The sequence below is a fragment of the Carassius carassius genome, chromosome 14, assembly GCF_963082965.1.
Source record: "Carassius carassius chromosome 14, fCarCar2.1, whole genome shotgun sequence".
In the NCBI taxonomy this organism is placed as follows: Eukaryota; Metazoa; Chordata; class Actinopteri; order Cypriniformes; family Cyprinidae; genus Carassius; species Carassius carassius.
This window is the reverse complement of record NC_081768.1, coordinates 20,336,697-20,352,048: the sequence shown is the minus strand read 5'-3', so window position 1 is coordinate 20,352,048 and position 15,352 is coordinate 20,336,697. Positions and strand designations below refer to the sequence as shown.

At 35.8% G+C, this 15,352-nt stretch overlaps 1 protein-coding gene across 1 annotated transcript in view; it reads left to right on the top strand.

Moving 5' to 3' along the window:
- The window catches only part of LOC132157290 (tetraspanin-15-like), a 29,159-nt gene extending 21,068 nt beyond the window's left edge, over positions 1 to 8,091 (top strand). The window contains exons 6-8 of the mRNA XM_059566573.1: positions 4,396 to 4,446; positions 5,076 to 5,192; positions 7,736 to 8,091. Coding sequence (XP_059422556.1) covers positions 4,396 to 4,446; positions 5,076 to 5,192; positions 7,736 to 7,897 — 330 coding nt within the window. The 3' untranslated portion in view covers positions 7,898 to 8,091. The remainder of the gene's footprint in view (positions 1 to 4,395; positions 4,447 to 5,075; positions 5,193 to 7,735) is intronic.
- The last annotated feature ends 7,261 nt before the right edge of the window (positions 8,092 to 15,352 follow it).

Below are 15,352 nucleotides of genomic sequence, written 5' to 3'. Positions count from 1 at the left end.
TAATTCAGCTGCGGGGTAAATCTAACAGGTTTTCTTTGGTCTGTATTCAATTTATCTATATGTTAAAATGAAAATGAAAAAGGCAAATCTATATAATATTTCGTTTCATTGTAATGGCTGTATATACACATATCCCTGAACTAAGTACATTTCTGCAGCTGTTATTATGCTTAAATGAAAACGAAAGGAGGCAGTGGTATTTGATATCCTATTTCGTTTTATTGTAAATATACAGAGAGGAAAATAGTAGCCATGGTCAGCTGACTGAAGTTATCAAGTATATATGCTGCTGTTTGCAGATTTACTGGACTTCCGTCATTGCGGACATCACACTCCCGAGTCGAATGCACAAAGTCCGCACTACCGAGAATGCACGTCCAAATCAGCGTACTTTGTATTGAGAAACGCGCGCAGACCTACGTCACCAGTCTATTTGCCTAATCTTCCCGGTACTTTACACCGCGGTGGAAACGCAGAAAGCAACAGGTCTGGGGGAAAAAAAGTTCCTGGAAAAAAAAGTTCCTGGTACAAATGTTCCGGGTAATTTCGGTGGAAACGCGGCATTACATGTGACACTGAAGGCTGGAGTAATGATGCTGAAAATTCAGCTTTGCATCACAGGAATAATATTTTTTTTTTTTAAGTATATTCAAATAGAAAACTATCATTTTAAGTTGTAATAATATTTCACAATATTACAGTTTTTTCTGTATTTTTGATCAAATAAATGGAGGCATGATGAGCAGAAGAAACTTTTCAAAAACATTAAAAATAGTAATGTTTCCAAACTTTTGGTCTGTACTGTATATATATATATTTGACAAAATATTCTAATTTGTGCTTTTCCTGTATCCACCACTGAACAGTATCATCATAGTTATTTTTTTCCACTCACTCCAAAATAAATTACATTTTTCACAAAAAATACATCTTGTAACAATTTCAGGTTAAAATTCCAGTAATAGCTATGACTTTGTGACTTCCTTACATTTAATTCAATTATACATAAATGATGATCAAAGAACCCATTTGGACAAATTGGAGATTTTAAATGTATTAAATGTATTTACTTTTATCCTTATTAATATAAAATCTGTCTAACCTAGCAGTACTAATATTATCGTGAGAAACCTTTACCCATGTATACTGTTTAACTGAGGGGTATTGTGGTCTCCATACATCAATTAAATTAGAATTACTAATAACATTATGTAAAAATTTGTCAGAAGAGGGATAAGGTTCTTCTCCATTTCTATCTAAAGTAAAATTGACTGTACAGTTCCAGTCACACCCCAAAATCAATGCATAGATTTTCCTCACAGTTTGTTTTAAAAACTAAAAACAAGTTTGTATCCTCTCTGCACCAGTATTTGGTGCATAAATGTTAATAAAAACAAAAGTAGAGCCATTTATAATTGTTTGAACAGCCCAAATTCTACCTCTTTCTATTGCATTGACAGACACCGTGGTTATATTAATCATCTTTGAAAAGTAACTCCTCCGCTAACATTTGTACCATGACTCATAAATAAATAACTTTTCCACCCCATTTTCCATTCCACTTCATTCTTTACATCACTATGCGTCTCCTGTACAAATGTTACAACAATACTCATATTTTGTATGTATTCATTTAAACTTGATCTTTTCCTGTTATTTCTACCCCCATTAATGTTAATGAAACCTATTCTAAAGCTTTCCATGAAAGAAGACAAAAAAAGGAAAACTAAAGAGGACAAGACGAAAAGGAACAGATAGTTCACCCCTTTTGATTCCTTCCTGAATAAACTATGAGTTTTCAAGAACTTTTTCTTTTCTCAAGTTTGTTACCATTTTTTTAAAACAATCTTTTCCTTCTACTTAACTCTTCGTAACTGACAGTCTTTTGTATCCTGATCACTGAAGCCAAAAACTCAGGAAATCAGGAAAAACATATTTAACTTCTACTTTTCTTACATCAAGGAAATCGTTAATCACTTTTACAGTATATAACTGATCTTCACTATAGTTGGAGGGAAGATATGACATTTCAGAAAGACAATCATCATCAGCCATCTCTTCAGTCACATCAGTGCTTTCAGAGAGCTGAGACAGAGATATATGATTTGATCCTCAAAATTGTCTACATCAATATGATCAGAACTCTCAAAATGATTTTTTTTCACATCACTTGTTCCTGCCTCTTCACAATTAATCCTTTTATTTTCTCCATCACAATTAGTAGATTCACTTTTTTCATGAGTACTCAATTTATTATTTGCACTTTGCTCCTAGTCAGTTCCATCTTCTAACTATATTTCTTTACTTTTATTCTCCGCTTCACCAACTACCATATTTTACCTTCATTTGTTTTGTTGGTATTTTCTCCTTTTTGTGGTTTATGTGGGCATTAAATTTTTTTATAACCAAAATTACCACACTCAAAGCATTTCAAATTATTGGTACTCACATAGATCATATATGATTTTTCTTCATGTTTAACCCAAAACGAAATATCTAGCGTCTGTGATTCTAAAACCAAAAACAGCTGCCGCCTAAAAGACAACATGTGTTCACCCTTGTTGACTGCGATACCAATGGTGAATGGAGAAATGTTATCTAATGCTCCACTTACCCAAACAATGCTCACTTTGAAAACTTTAATCCTTTAGAAAAACCATCCAGGTCCTTGTTCATTTTGGATGTGGATACAGTATTTTCAAATCCTGTTTGTTCTCAAATCGCAACGAACATGTCCTCGACCGGCGTCAGTGACAGATGAGGAAACCTCCAGTCCTCCGCCACGAGGCCAAAAAACTTCTAACTGGCGACTGTTACTCCTAAAAAAAAATTATAAAATATTTAAATTAACCCTTTAACTATAGCCTACATAAACATTTAGAAAGGAAAAAAAGAAACAAAAATAGTAAGGAAAACTATCCCCAGAAACGCTCCTCTCACCAGCATGCACCGAGAGAGAGCGAGATGCAGAGCAGGGCAATGTGAGGAACAGAATTTAGAACTGCTGCTTTAGAACATTGATTTTAAAACTTGTGAATCCATTAGAATCATTAGAAGACAGAATTGTGATTCATATATGCACAGATTTTTACTTGCACCCCTAGTTTTTTCTTCCTCTTCTCTAAAGCAGCACAACATGGCTTCGCCCCCTTTGTTGTCTGTTCTCGAGGGTGGGGTTTATATGGGTTTGTTTTATGTGACAAACCCGGGAAGAAGCTCATTGTAGTCCCTTACCAGCTGTTATTGTAGGCATTAAACTGCAAGAATTTTAAAAGATGATATCAATATCTTCATTTGCATTGAACTCTCAGCGCTGCAACTTTGCAGTTTGTTTATGCAACCACCCCTTTAAAAACTGTATTCATGAATTCCCCTACGTCTCCTTGTTCCTCTCTCTTCGCATCTCACAGTAGGAAACTGTGTCAGTTACTTAGAAGAACTATAAAAGAATTGACACAACTATAAAGTCTTACTGCATCAAGTTGCTTTGTTTTTGTTTTCTCAAAAGGTTTTTTTTTTTTTTTTTTTTTTACAGTGCACAGTTGTTGCAAAATGAAACATGATATTGATAACTTATCTGCCTATTCGTTTGTAGACCTCATATTAAATAACACATTTTTATTGTTCTTTTTTATTGTTTTATGTCCTTGAGCTAAATATTTCGAGCTTAAAGGATTTTAAAAATTCTCAATCCACACATCAGTGTGTCTTTTTGGGTTGTATCAGGATACATGTGTTTTCCAAATAACCCATAAGAATCAAGCAGTTCAGTCCAACTTTTATGACGAAACACTATCACTTTATATGATGAATAGATTTAATTCAAGCATCTATTTACTTAGAAACATTTATCAATGAACATACATTGACTGAAAGTTAATTGAACTTTCAGTGACGGGATAGAAATCTATAATTTCATTAAATCTCTTCATTTGGGTTTCAAAGACAAACCAGCGTTTTATGAATTTGGAATGACATTAGGATTAGATGACTGAGTGAACTAACCATTTAAAAGTAATCAGAAAGTGCAGAGTTACTCACAGAATGACTTCAGCTTCATACATAAAGCTTCAAACATCAGTTTGACTAAAACCACTATAACTTAGAATGACAAAACGGGTGATAGGAGTCAAAACAGGTCAAAACTAGTGTAATGGAAACCTGTTATGTATAGAGTAGGATAGTCATTTATCAGCAACAAGTGTAATTTCATACCTATGATACAGCGGGTTGGGAATGTTAAGTGTCTTCCCCATAAGAGGTTTTGCAGTTTTCAGAATCTATACTTTTACATAACTCACAGCTGAAATCCAGGATAAAACCATTAGTAACTGTATGCATCTGGTGTTTTACTTTTATGAAAATATTAAGACTGCATTTGCTTGTGTGTTACAGAATTCTGAAGTTGTTAATACTTTGTGTGGATACAAGGCCCTGGAGAAAGAGGTACTGTACATGACCTTATTCTACATCCCTAATCCTACCCAATGCCTAAACCTAACAAATACCTTACTAACTATTAATCAGCAAATTAGGAATTTATTGAGGGAAAGGTCATAGTTAATAGTGAATAAGTGTTCCCTATTCTAAAGTGTTACCAAATAAGCTATGTTAACCTTCTTCATTCAAGGAGATGTGATCAGGGCACATTCTGTAGAACATGGCATTAATATGTGCTTAATTAGTACTAATAAATGGATAATATTCTAGTAATATGCATGCTAATAAGCAACTAGTTAAATACCCTAAAATAAAGCCACACCATGCATCATGATATTTGAAGAGTGCTGTGTGTCCTGTATCGATCCACCTGTTATAAATGCATTCGTTTGGAGGGGTCAAAGGTCTGATCATCTGAGAAGAGCAGTGTGAACCACCTTAGAATTTTAACAGGCTGTGAGGATATGCAGAACCTCAGATTAATGATAATCTGCCTTATAACTGCATCAAATTATCTCTCAATACATTTTCAATCAATCACTTTATAACGCTAGTTGTTAATGAGTCATTAAGTGATGGCAGTTTTTTTACACTGCAATGTAATAACATTTTTATTGCCTGACCTTCCCCCGCAGAGGCTAGAAAATATAGATTTGATCTACACCCGTGGTTGCACTAATGCTGTCTTCATTTGGTTCATGGACAACTATAAAACCATGGCTGGACTTCTACTGGGCATCTTGGTTCCTCAGGTAAGACTTGTGGTTATCAGTATTCAGACTGTCTGCATAAGACTTTTTAATAATGCAAATGATCTACTTTACATAAAACGTACTTGCTTTTATCACTTTTAATTAAAGGTCTGTAAGCTTGCCAAGAACCAAAATGTATTTTTTCTTTAGCTGTAAGAATCTTTCAAAGTGTTTTAGGAGTTTGAAATAAGAGCAGTGACAGCAATTACTGTAGTTATAAACGGTTTTCACAAGGTTGGTGCAGATTCGGGGGGTGGGGGGTAATGCATTTTTGCATTGAACATTACAGAGTCGATAGTACAACAGCAAAAAGATTTGATCAAAATTCTGTTTAATTTTCACTTTAGTAGGACATTAGATTTAATTGTTTAAATGTGCTATAATTAAAGTTTGTAATACATTTAGCTATTACTAAAAACTACTACTACTTCTACTAATTATTATCATTATTGATACATTCAAATTAAAAGCATATCTATTAATTAATCTCAATTAGTGTTTATGAAAATCCTATTATTCATATTCATGTATTTACTTTGACAGAACTTTCCCCCCAAAAAAGGCAATCATTTTTCTCCTCAAAAGACCAAGAATTTGATTTATGAAGATATTGTCTTTTATTCCGTTTTCATCATTATCTGTAAAAAACACTCATAAATTCAGTGTAATTAAGAACCCTTTTTTAAAGTATCCTCTCATTAAGTGTTTTCCACACTGAGGTGGGTGGTGAGAAAGGCATGGTTTGAATGAATTTAAATATTTCTCAAAAGAGCACCATGAGTAGATGGGTTTTCAACAAATTAGCAGTCTAAAGAAATCCGATTCACTTTCAAAAGCAGCCTCTAATGTGCAGCTGTTTCTGTGGGTCCCCCCACTTTAACCAGTGTTAAAGAGGTGCCTTGATGCACTGAAACACACCACAGCACACTCACAGATGTAGATTATCATAATCACATAAATTTTGAATCCATTTTGTATTAATTTAAATAATGCTGCAACTTTGATAATAACCAACCAACACAGAAAGCACATGCACACCAAATGTAATTTAACTTAAGTCTTTTTTATAAAGGCTCCAGTACATTAAGAGGCACTGGGAACAGGGCTAAGTTTCTATTAGGTCAGACAGTCCCTGTTTGTAGGCTGTTTTACAGGAAATGAAGCCAGAAGATATAGAGCTGTATCTGTGATATGCACAGGTATTGTTGAGAAAGACTTTAATATAACATTTCCAGCAATGACATTAACATTCACATCATACTGGATTGTGATGTTTCCATCTGATTGTTTTTCAGTCTGATCTGTGTGCATGTGTGAAAACAAGTTTATTTGAGTGGGAAAGAGCCACAGGACTCTTTTTTTTTGCAAGAAAATTCTTGAAACTGAGAAGCTTTCATAATTAGTTTCATAGTTTTTCCATAAATGGAGATTCACAGTTGGGGAAAGTCATTAGTCAGTCTGCCCATACTGTGAAACATACCAGTTGTTTATTACAAGATTTATATTACTGCACAAATTGTAAAGCTGGAGTATGAAGTGTGCAGATTAAAGACTTTACTCATCCTTGTGATGTTCTCATTCTGTATGCCCTTCTTTATTTTTCAGACCACAAAAGGAGAAATTTAAAGAAATTTCCCACACGCACTCTACCATTTAATGGCAGTGAATAGCGACCAGTGTCAAGCTTTTAAAAAAAGATGCAGAAAGTATCACAGAATGATGTCGACTAAAAGTGTGACATGAAAACCAGAAAAAAGTATCCATGGAGTTGAATATCTCCAGACTGGAACCTGATAGTCATGAATGACAGTTGACTGATAGGAACGAGTTCATTTGTTGTGATGAACACAGCAGATATATTTACCTAAGTGAAGAGAGTAGATTGATTTTGTCATGCTTTTTTACCAAATCCTATCATATACCCCCAGAACACTTGGAGTTTATGACACGTGTCACATGGGATCATTCTGTGATACTTTTGCATCATATTTGAAGCTTGATGTTGGTTGCCATTCACTGCTATTATATGTACGAGCGTGAATGAGGTATTTTTCTTTGTTTGGCTATTGGGCTAGATTTGATACACAGACCTGTCCACACCTTATATAAACCTCAGTGAACTGGTCTAGTTTGTTCATAAGCATTGAAGTACATGGTATCATTTATATCGAAAAATAAAATAACCACTTGAGCCTAAAAGAAGAAGGACTGTTGAAAGATATGCATCTGAAAAGGGATTGAAAGTAATTGTATGCAAAATGAATGGAGAATGTTTCAGGCCACTGGCAATATGGCCAGGCCAGACCATTTCACCAAATTCTCCCCAAGAGCAAATGCATCAGGAAGTCCCAAAGAACCTCAGGGTGCCTTCAATTGATTCGCAGGCAGCTCTGGCAACAGTTAATGAGAGTGTGCATCAAGCAACCATTAAGAAACAAGCTGCACAAATTGTGCAAAATGCTCATCTGTTGAGGGTTTTGGAAGGCCAAAGTCAAAATTTTGTTGTCCAAAAGTAAAAGTTTTTATTTATTTTTTTTTTTTAGTTTTTTGGTGTGATCTTTACCTGGCTTTATATCACCCGTGTGGAAGATGCCATCGAGGAGTATGGACACTATATGGATGGTCTGCTGGACGGCGGGACCCAGAAGACCAAGAACCAAAGCAAGTGGGCCAAATGCTGCAAATGCATGCCTTTAATTGACTGAGTGCAAACTCCTAAAAAGCCTTAAATTGGAAGCAAAAAAGGATTTACAGGTACTATCATGTGCTGTGGGTGAAATGAACAGTTTGTAGCTCTGTAAAACTCAACCATGCTGTTACATTTGTAATATCAGCCACAGACACACTGATGCAAGCCATTTTTGTACTGTCAATATTGTTTTCACAGTTACTCCCAGGATTCATTACTTCATCTGTCAGCTGAAAATGTGTAGTTTTTTTTTGTGTGTGTGTGTCAAAATTTACTGATGCTAGGACTGACCTTCTGTCTCCAGACTAAATCAGATCTGAAGCAGTACACTAAAGATGCGTCATGTTGACCGAGTCGGAATGCCTTTAGATTTAACACAGTTTAGTTGTGTTTAACAGGCACACCATTTTTAAAATTGGCTCCCTTTCAGTCTCAGGTAATACAATTCAAGGTTTCTTTTTTCCAGTGCAAACAGAGCTATTCACTTGAGTGAACTTCTGCCATTAAAGTCTACGAAAACTCCAGCTACATTGATCATCATAAGAGTGCTGTTTCCTTTGTACATTGCGTCTAAGATGAGTAATAGTATAAATCCTGACTATATATGAGCTGATTATTTTATAGTCTTAGAATCTGGGAATTGTTGTGCTTCTCATTATTAATATATCCTTTAAAGTATTTTTTTCTATTTCTTTTGTTTTGTTGCCAAATGGTGATGGTTTTTATATTCCCCTCTATTCGGTTGTCTGTGGTGTCTTTTTAAGCATGAAAATAATTCAAGTTAACTGCATATTTTGACCTGTCATTTCATTGACAAGAGAATCATCTGATGGCATATTTATTTAAATTCATGAAATATTGGATTCATATGTCACTTTTCAGTAAAAGATAATTGCAACCAAGCACGTTGAAGGTAATAATAATATTAAGACTTGCCATTTTTCTGTTCCTTTTAATGTGATTTCAATGACTATATCTTGACCTGACTGTTTAAGCTTGAGTATTGCCCTGAGCACAGTGAGTGTCCTGCTGAATGAATGAATAAATTATGTTTACAGAGCTGTGTTCTGCTGCTTCAGTGGATCTTCTTATCTGTTCTCTGTCATGCTGGTTGTGTTTGTAGGGAGAATGCTGCACACTCAATATTGCACTTTAGACATGGTCTGGTATCATCAGTTTGTGGCAGTCTGTTTTATCAACTTATTTGTTCCACTTCCTTTATCTCTTTTAAAACCGTAACCAAAAACAATCTGTTTTTATAATAAGTTCTACAGATTTTGATTATGTATGTTTGACTTCATTAATGCTTGTGATTGGGAATCCTTCTGTTTCATAACATTTACAAATATGTAAAGGAGGATAAGTTTGGATTTTAAAACATTTTCTGTACATATAAATATGACCATAAAATATGATAATGTATATGTAGTATAGCTCCTATTTATATATTGAGTTAGATTACAGCTTCCTCAGTCATTTCTACCCATTTTGCATAATAGGTTAGAACATAAAGCCGATCTCTGTACCAGATTTACCATAAAATGTTTTTTTTATATATATATATATAATTTTTTCTGAATGTCAAAATAAGAATCTCAGCAAAGCATCTTATAAAATGTGCCTGTTGATTTTAGGTTTGTCAAAAGAAGGAGGATGGTGATGGTGACCACTGCTGTTTCTGCAATCACAAACCATTGTTCTGATCTGATCACTGTGAGGAAGTACGTTAAAATCAGTCACCCTTGCATACATTTCAAAGAAAAGTGCCTTTTTGATAGGCTGCTTCTATTGCATGTGAATGAAGCTTTAAGTTCTCCTGTGGAGTGAAAAGAGGCTTTTAGGAAAGGTAGTGAAAAAGTCTTGACCACATCCTGGGACTCAAAGGTTCATATTTCTTTTATAGTAAGGGTGAAAGAGAATTTCATAAAAATTTCAACTTTTGAAGTCCAGTTTTCTCTTAATTATATATATATGTATATGTGTATATGTAAATGTATATATGTATATGTGTATATATATATGTATATGTGTATATATATATGTATATGTATATATATATATATATATATGTGTATATATATATATATGTGTGTGTGTGTGTGTGTGTGTTTGTGTGTGTGTGTGTGTGTGTGCATGTACAGTCGTGGCCAAAAGTTTTGAGAATTACATAAATATTAGTTTTCAAAAAGTTTGCTGCTAAACTGCTTTTAGATCTTTGTTTCAGTTGTTTCTGTGATGTACTGAAATATAATTACAAGCACTTCATACATTTCAAAGGCTTTTATCGACAATTACATGACATTTATGCAAAGAGTCAGTATTTGCAGTGTTGGCCCTTCTTTTTCAGGACCTCTGCAATTCGACTGGGCGTGCTCTCATTCAACTTCTGGGCCAAATCCTGACTGATAGCAACCCATTCTTTCATAATCACTTCTTGGAGTTTGTCAGAATTAGTGGGTTTTTGTTTGTCCACCCGCCTTTTGAGGATTGACCACAAGTTCTCAATAGGATTAAGATCTGGGGAGTTTCCAGGCCATGGACCCAAAATTTCAACATTCTGGTCCCTGAGCCACTTAGTTATCACTTTTGCCTTATGGCACGGTGCTCCATCGTGCTGGAAAATGCATTGTTCTTCACCAAACTGTTGTTGGATTGTTGGAAGAAGTTGCTGTTGGAGGGTGTTTTGGTACCATTCTTTATTCATGGCTGTGTTTTGGGGCAGAATTGTGAGTGAGCCCACTCCCTTGGATGAGAAGCAACCCCACACATGAATGGTGTCAGGATGCTTTACTATTGGCATGACACAGGACTGATGGTAGCGCTGACCTTTTCTTCTCCGGACAAGCCTTTTTCCAGATGCCCCAAACAATCGGAAAGGGGCTTCATCGGAGAATATGACTTTGCCCCAGTCCTCAGCAGTCCATTCACTATACTTTCTGCAGAAGATCAATCTGTCCCTGATGTTTTTTTTGGAGAGAAGTGGCTTCTTTGCTGCCCTTCTTGACACCAGGCCATCTTCCAGAAGTCTTGGCCTCACTGTGCGTGCAGATGCGCTCACACCTGCCTGCTGCCATTCCTGAGCAAGCTCTGCACTGGTGGCACTCCGATCCCGCAGCTGAATCCTCTTTAGGAGACGATCCTGGCGCTTGCTGGACTTTCTTGGACGCCCTGAAGCCTTCTTTACAAGAACTGAACCTCTTTCCGTGAAGTTCTTGATGATCCTATAAATTGTTGATTTAGGTGCAATCTTAGTAGCCACAATATCCTTGCCTGTGAAGCCATTTTTATGCAACGCGATGATGGCTGCACGCGTTTCTTTGCAGGTCACCGTTAACAATGGAAGAACAATGATTTCAAGCATCACCCTCCTTTTAACATGTCAAGTCTGCCATTCTAACCCAATCAGCCTGACATAATGATCTCCAGCCTTGTGCTCGTCAACATTCTCACCTGAGTTAACAAGACGATTACTGAAATGATCTCAGCAGGTCCTTTAATGACAGCAATGAAATGCAGTGGAAAGGTTTTTTTGGGATTAAGTTCATTTTCATGGCAAAGAAGGACTATGCAATACATCTGATCACTCTTCATAACATTCTGGAGTATATGCAAATTGCTATTATAAAAACTTTAGCAGCAACTTTTCCAATTTCCAATATTTATGTAATTCTCAAAACTTTTGGCCACGACTGTATGTATATATATGTGTGTGTGTGTGTGTGTATGTATGTATATTTTATGTTGTTTCATTTTTCTCCTAATTTTTTTCCCCTTTCTTCTCACACATAATTGGAAGATGATGGCATAAACATGGCCAGGTCATTTATGTACCAGTAAAATCTTCCAGAAAAACATTTCACTAAGTGTCCCTTTTTAAAAAGAAGCTCATTTTATTTAGGAGAGTCCTAAATAGTGCTGTCAAACATTAATTGCTATTAATCACATCCAAAATAAGTGTTTGTTCACATAATATATGTATGTATACTGTGTATACATAAATACACACTCATGCATCTATATATTTCATAAAAATATTAATTGTATATAATATAAATTATATGAATATAAATGTATACATATAAATCTTTTCAAAATATATACTGTATGTGTGTATTTATATAGAGATAGTTAATATCAGAGGAGCAAACACAGATATATTAAAAACTTTTATTTTGGATGTGATTAATCACGATGAATCGTTTGACAGCACTAGTCTTAAAGGGATAGTTCACCCAAATATGAAAATTGAACGGGATTATGTTGAACACAAGGCACAAGGATCTGTGACAGTGCCAGAGAAGCCACATGCTTGCGTCATGGTACTGTCATGAACACGCATCCACAAGTGAGCGCAGTAGAGACAAAAATGCAGAATAAAGTCAAATTTTTGTTTTCTTTGTGCAAAAAAAAAAATAATTCTCATAGCTTTGTAACATTACAGTATAACCATGATGTCACAGTGATCGACACTAGTTTGTCAATCATCTTGGTACTTTTCTGTGCATTGAACATGGTAGTTACCTTGCTTTCTATGGGAGGGTCAGAGATCTCTCAGATTTCATCAAAAATATCTTAAATTGTGTTCTGAAGATAAAAGAAGGCCATACGGGTTTGAAACAACATGATGGTGAGTAATTAATGACAGAATTTAAATGTTAACTTTAAAACTTCCTAAAAGGAAACCTGAAATTAATGACTCTATATATGCAGTTGCTGGGATTTATTGGGTTTTTGTGTTTATTTTTCATATGGTGTGCTATGCATTTAGAGAGTGCTTTATACTTATTAAAAAAAAAAAAAAATCATGACCTCTTCTTACCACTTTGTGTCTGTGGGATCATGGGAATGTTTATAGGAGGACTGTCAACCCATCATCCAAACTCACATCATCCTTATTAGATAGAAGACAGCTTCTTATTGACTAGGAGCTCATCCGTCCTTAGCACTCCCCTGCTGCTTACTAGTATATAATTTAGCTTCCTCTCCAAGCTATAGGAAATATGAACCAACCCCCCCAACCTGATCTTAATGGCACTACCTCTACAAATCAAGCTGTCATTTGCTTACGCGTCCTGTGAGGTGTTATGAATGGCAGTCCTTAGTGGAGACTGTAACAATGTGGGACCTTCTAAATGTGATCACAGACTACCTGTCATTTTCATTAGGTCAGAAAATTGTGCCCTAGGAGGTACCAATAGCAAGCCATATATACTTGTTTTTTTTTTCAGGAATACTTTATGAGGTTTTATTAACAAGGTTCGGGAGGAGCATGATCAGATTATCATCCAATTTGGCACAGGTGGATCTCGTTTAGCTAACCATCTTAACTAGCACAACAAGTATGTATATATATACATATATACAGCCTTCCTACCTCCTGTCCTATGACATTTTTTCGGCATCCCTTCTCCACCCCAACTACTCACTTCTAATCTATTTTTATCCCAAATTAGGGATAGGGGGAGTTCTTTGGGTTCAGGCTATGTTCCGGGCCCGGACCCCTCCCCCAGGACAGCACGCCAAAATATGCTTACTATTTGCTTTGAGATTAGATGTAAGGGTGAACTTGTGAAGATAAAGTAGGCCTTATCTGTTCAAATGTAACAGTGTGGTAGCATTTGCTGATAAACCAACTCCAGAGGTTAGAGGAATAGTGAATGATATTGCAAGATAGGTCTGCTAAGCCTAAAGTCAAGTCAAGTCTTCTTTAGTCAATTTTTCCACATGCTCCCGTGACAAGAACTCTGTTAACTCGATAGCATATCAGCTGACCAAGAAGAATAGCGCAGTATCCGTGAACACAAAAACACAACAGTCTCTTACAGTCCTCTGAGTTAAGCATAGTAGTTGGATGTAATCTAGTTTATTGTCCAAAGAGCATATGTTAGCCAGTACTATGATGGGGATAGCTGGTTTGTGTGGGTTAGCTGTTAGCCTAGCCCGGATACCTCCACGCTTACCCCTCTTCTGCTTCCTCTCAACCCGCTTGTGGTGCCTCCGCTGTGTTCAAGATGCAGTAGTGGGGGTCGGTGATGGTGTAGGCCTCCGGAGCAGACTGAGATCCCGCAGCTCTTCGGCATGCGCGGCGTTTAATTCTAAAAATGTAGTTTTGCTGACATAGAGCAGAAACTCACGGTTGTATGCAGGCTAATGTTTGCTGTATGGTTAGTTAAGTTGAGCTAAATTCTTGGTAGAGACATAACACACATTGTAATTTTGGTGCAAAACATGTTTTTATTGTTTCAACACTTATAGTATACTATTGTGAATCATTAAACAGAATATTCCTTAAATCATATGTTAACATGATGGGGGGGGGGGGGGGGGTTCAGGAAAATACTTAATTTATCATTTCTCAAAACAATGCAATATAAACTGATTGGCCGGTGTTCCCTTATAGTAATCAAATTGCCCCCTTCATACTGCTGACCCCTTACCCGTCCCTTAAACTTACCCATACCACCAAACCTGAGCCTAACCTTACCCGTATCACTCTTCAATAATATCAAGTGTTGCGCATTAACAAACGGTTTTAATCATTGTATAACATTTAAATGTCGTGTTTAAATGGAATAATCATAATATGAGTTTACCTTATGGTATGAACCCAGAGTCTCCACATCAGTAGGAAAGTGACAAAATGAGCATCTTCTATCCAAAGACTTGTGTAACATTTCAGGGCAAAAAAAATTATAAATTTGTTGAACAACAATATAAAATACGGGGACTATTAACTGGTTAATCTACAATTATTTGTACTATAAATGATACTACAGTTGGAAAAAAACTATAAATTGACGTTTAATGTTTCCGACAGTGCCTGTAGTGCTAGCAACTGGTTAGCAACCATCTTTTAAAAAAATGTACATGACCAGTTTAAAATAATCACGAGTGAGGTGTAACTAGTGTGTTTTAAGTCGGAGAATAGAAGGTGAAAGTATCTTTTATGTATGTACAGGTCCTTCTCAAAAAAATTAGCATATTGTAATAAAGGTTATTATTTTCCATAATTTAATGATAAAAATTAAACTTTCATATATTTTAGATTCATTGCACACCAACTGAAATATTTCAGGTCTTTTATTGTTTTAATATTGATGATTTTGGCATACAGCTCATGAAAACCAAAAATTCCTATCTCAAAAAATTTGCATATCATGAAAAGGTTCTCTAAACGAGCTATTAACCTAATCATCTGAATCAACTAATTAACTCTAAACACCTGCAAAAGATTCCTGAGGCTTTTAAAAACTCCCAGCCTGGTTCATTACTCAAAACCGCAATCATGGGTAAGACTGCTGACCAGAAGGCCATCATTGACACCCTCAAGCGAGAGGGTAAGACACAGAAAGAAATTTCTGAACGAACAGGCTGTTCCCAGAGTGCTGTATCAAGGCACCTCAGTGGGAAGTCTGTGGGAAGGAAAAAGTGTGGCAAAAAACGCTGCACAACGAGAAGAGGTGACCGGACC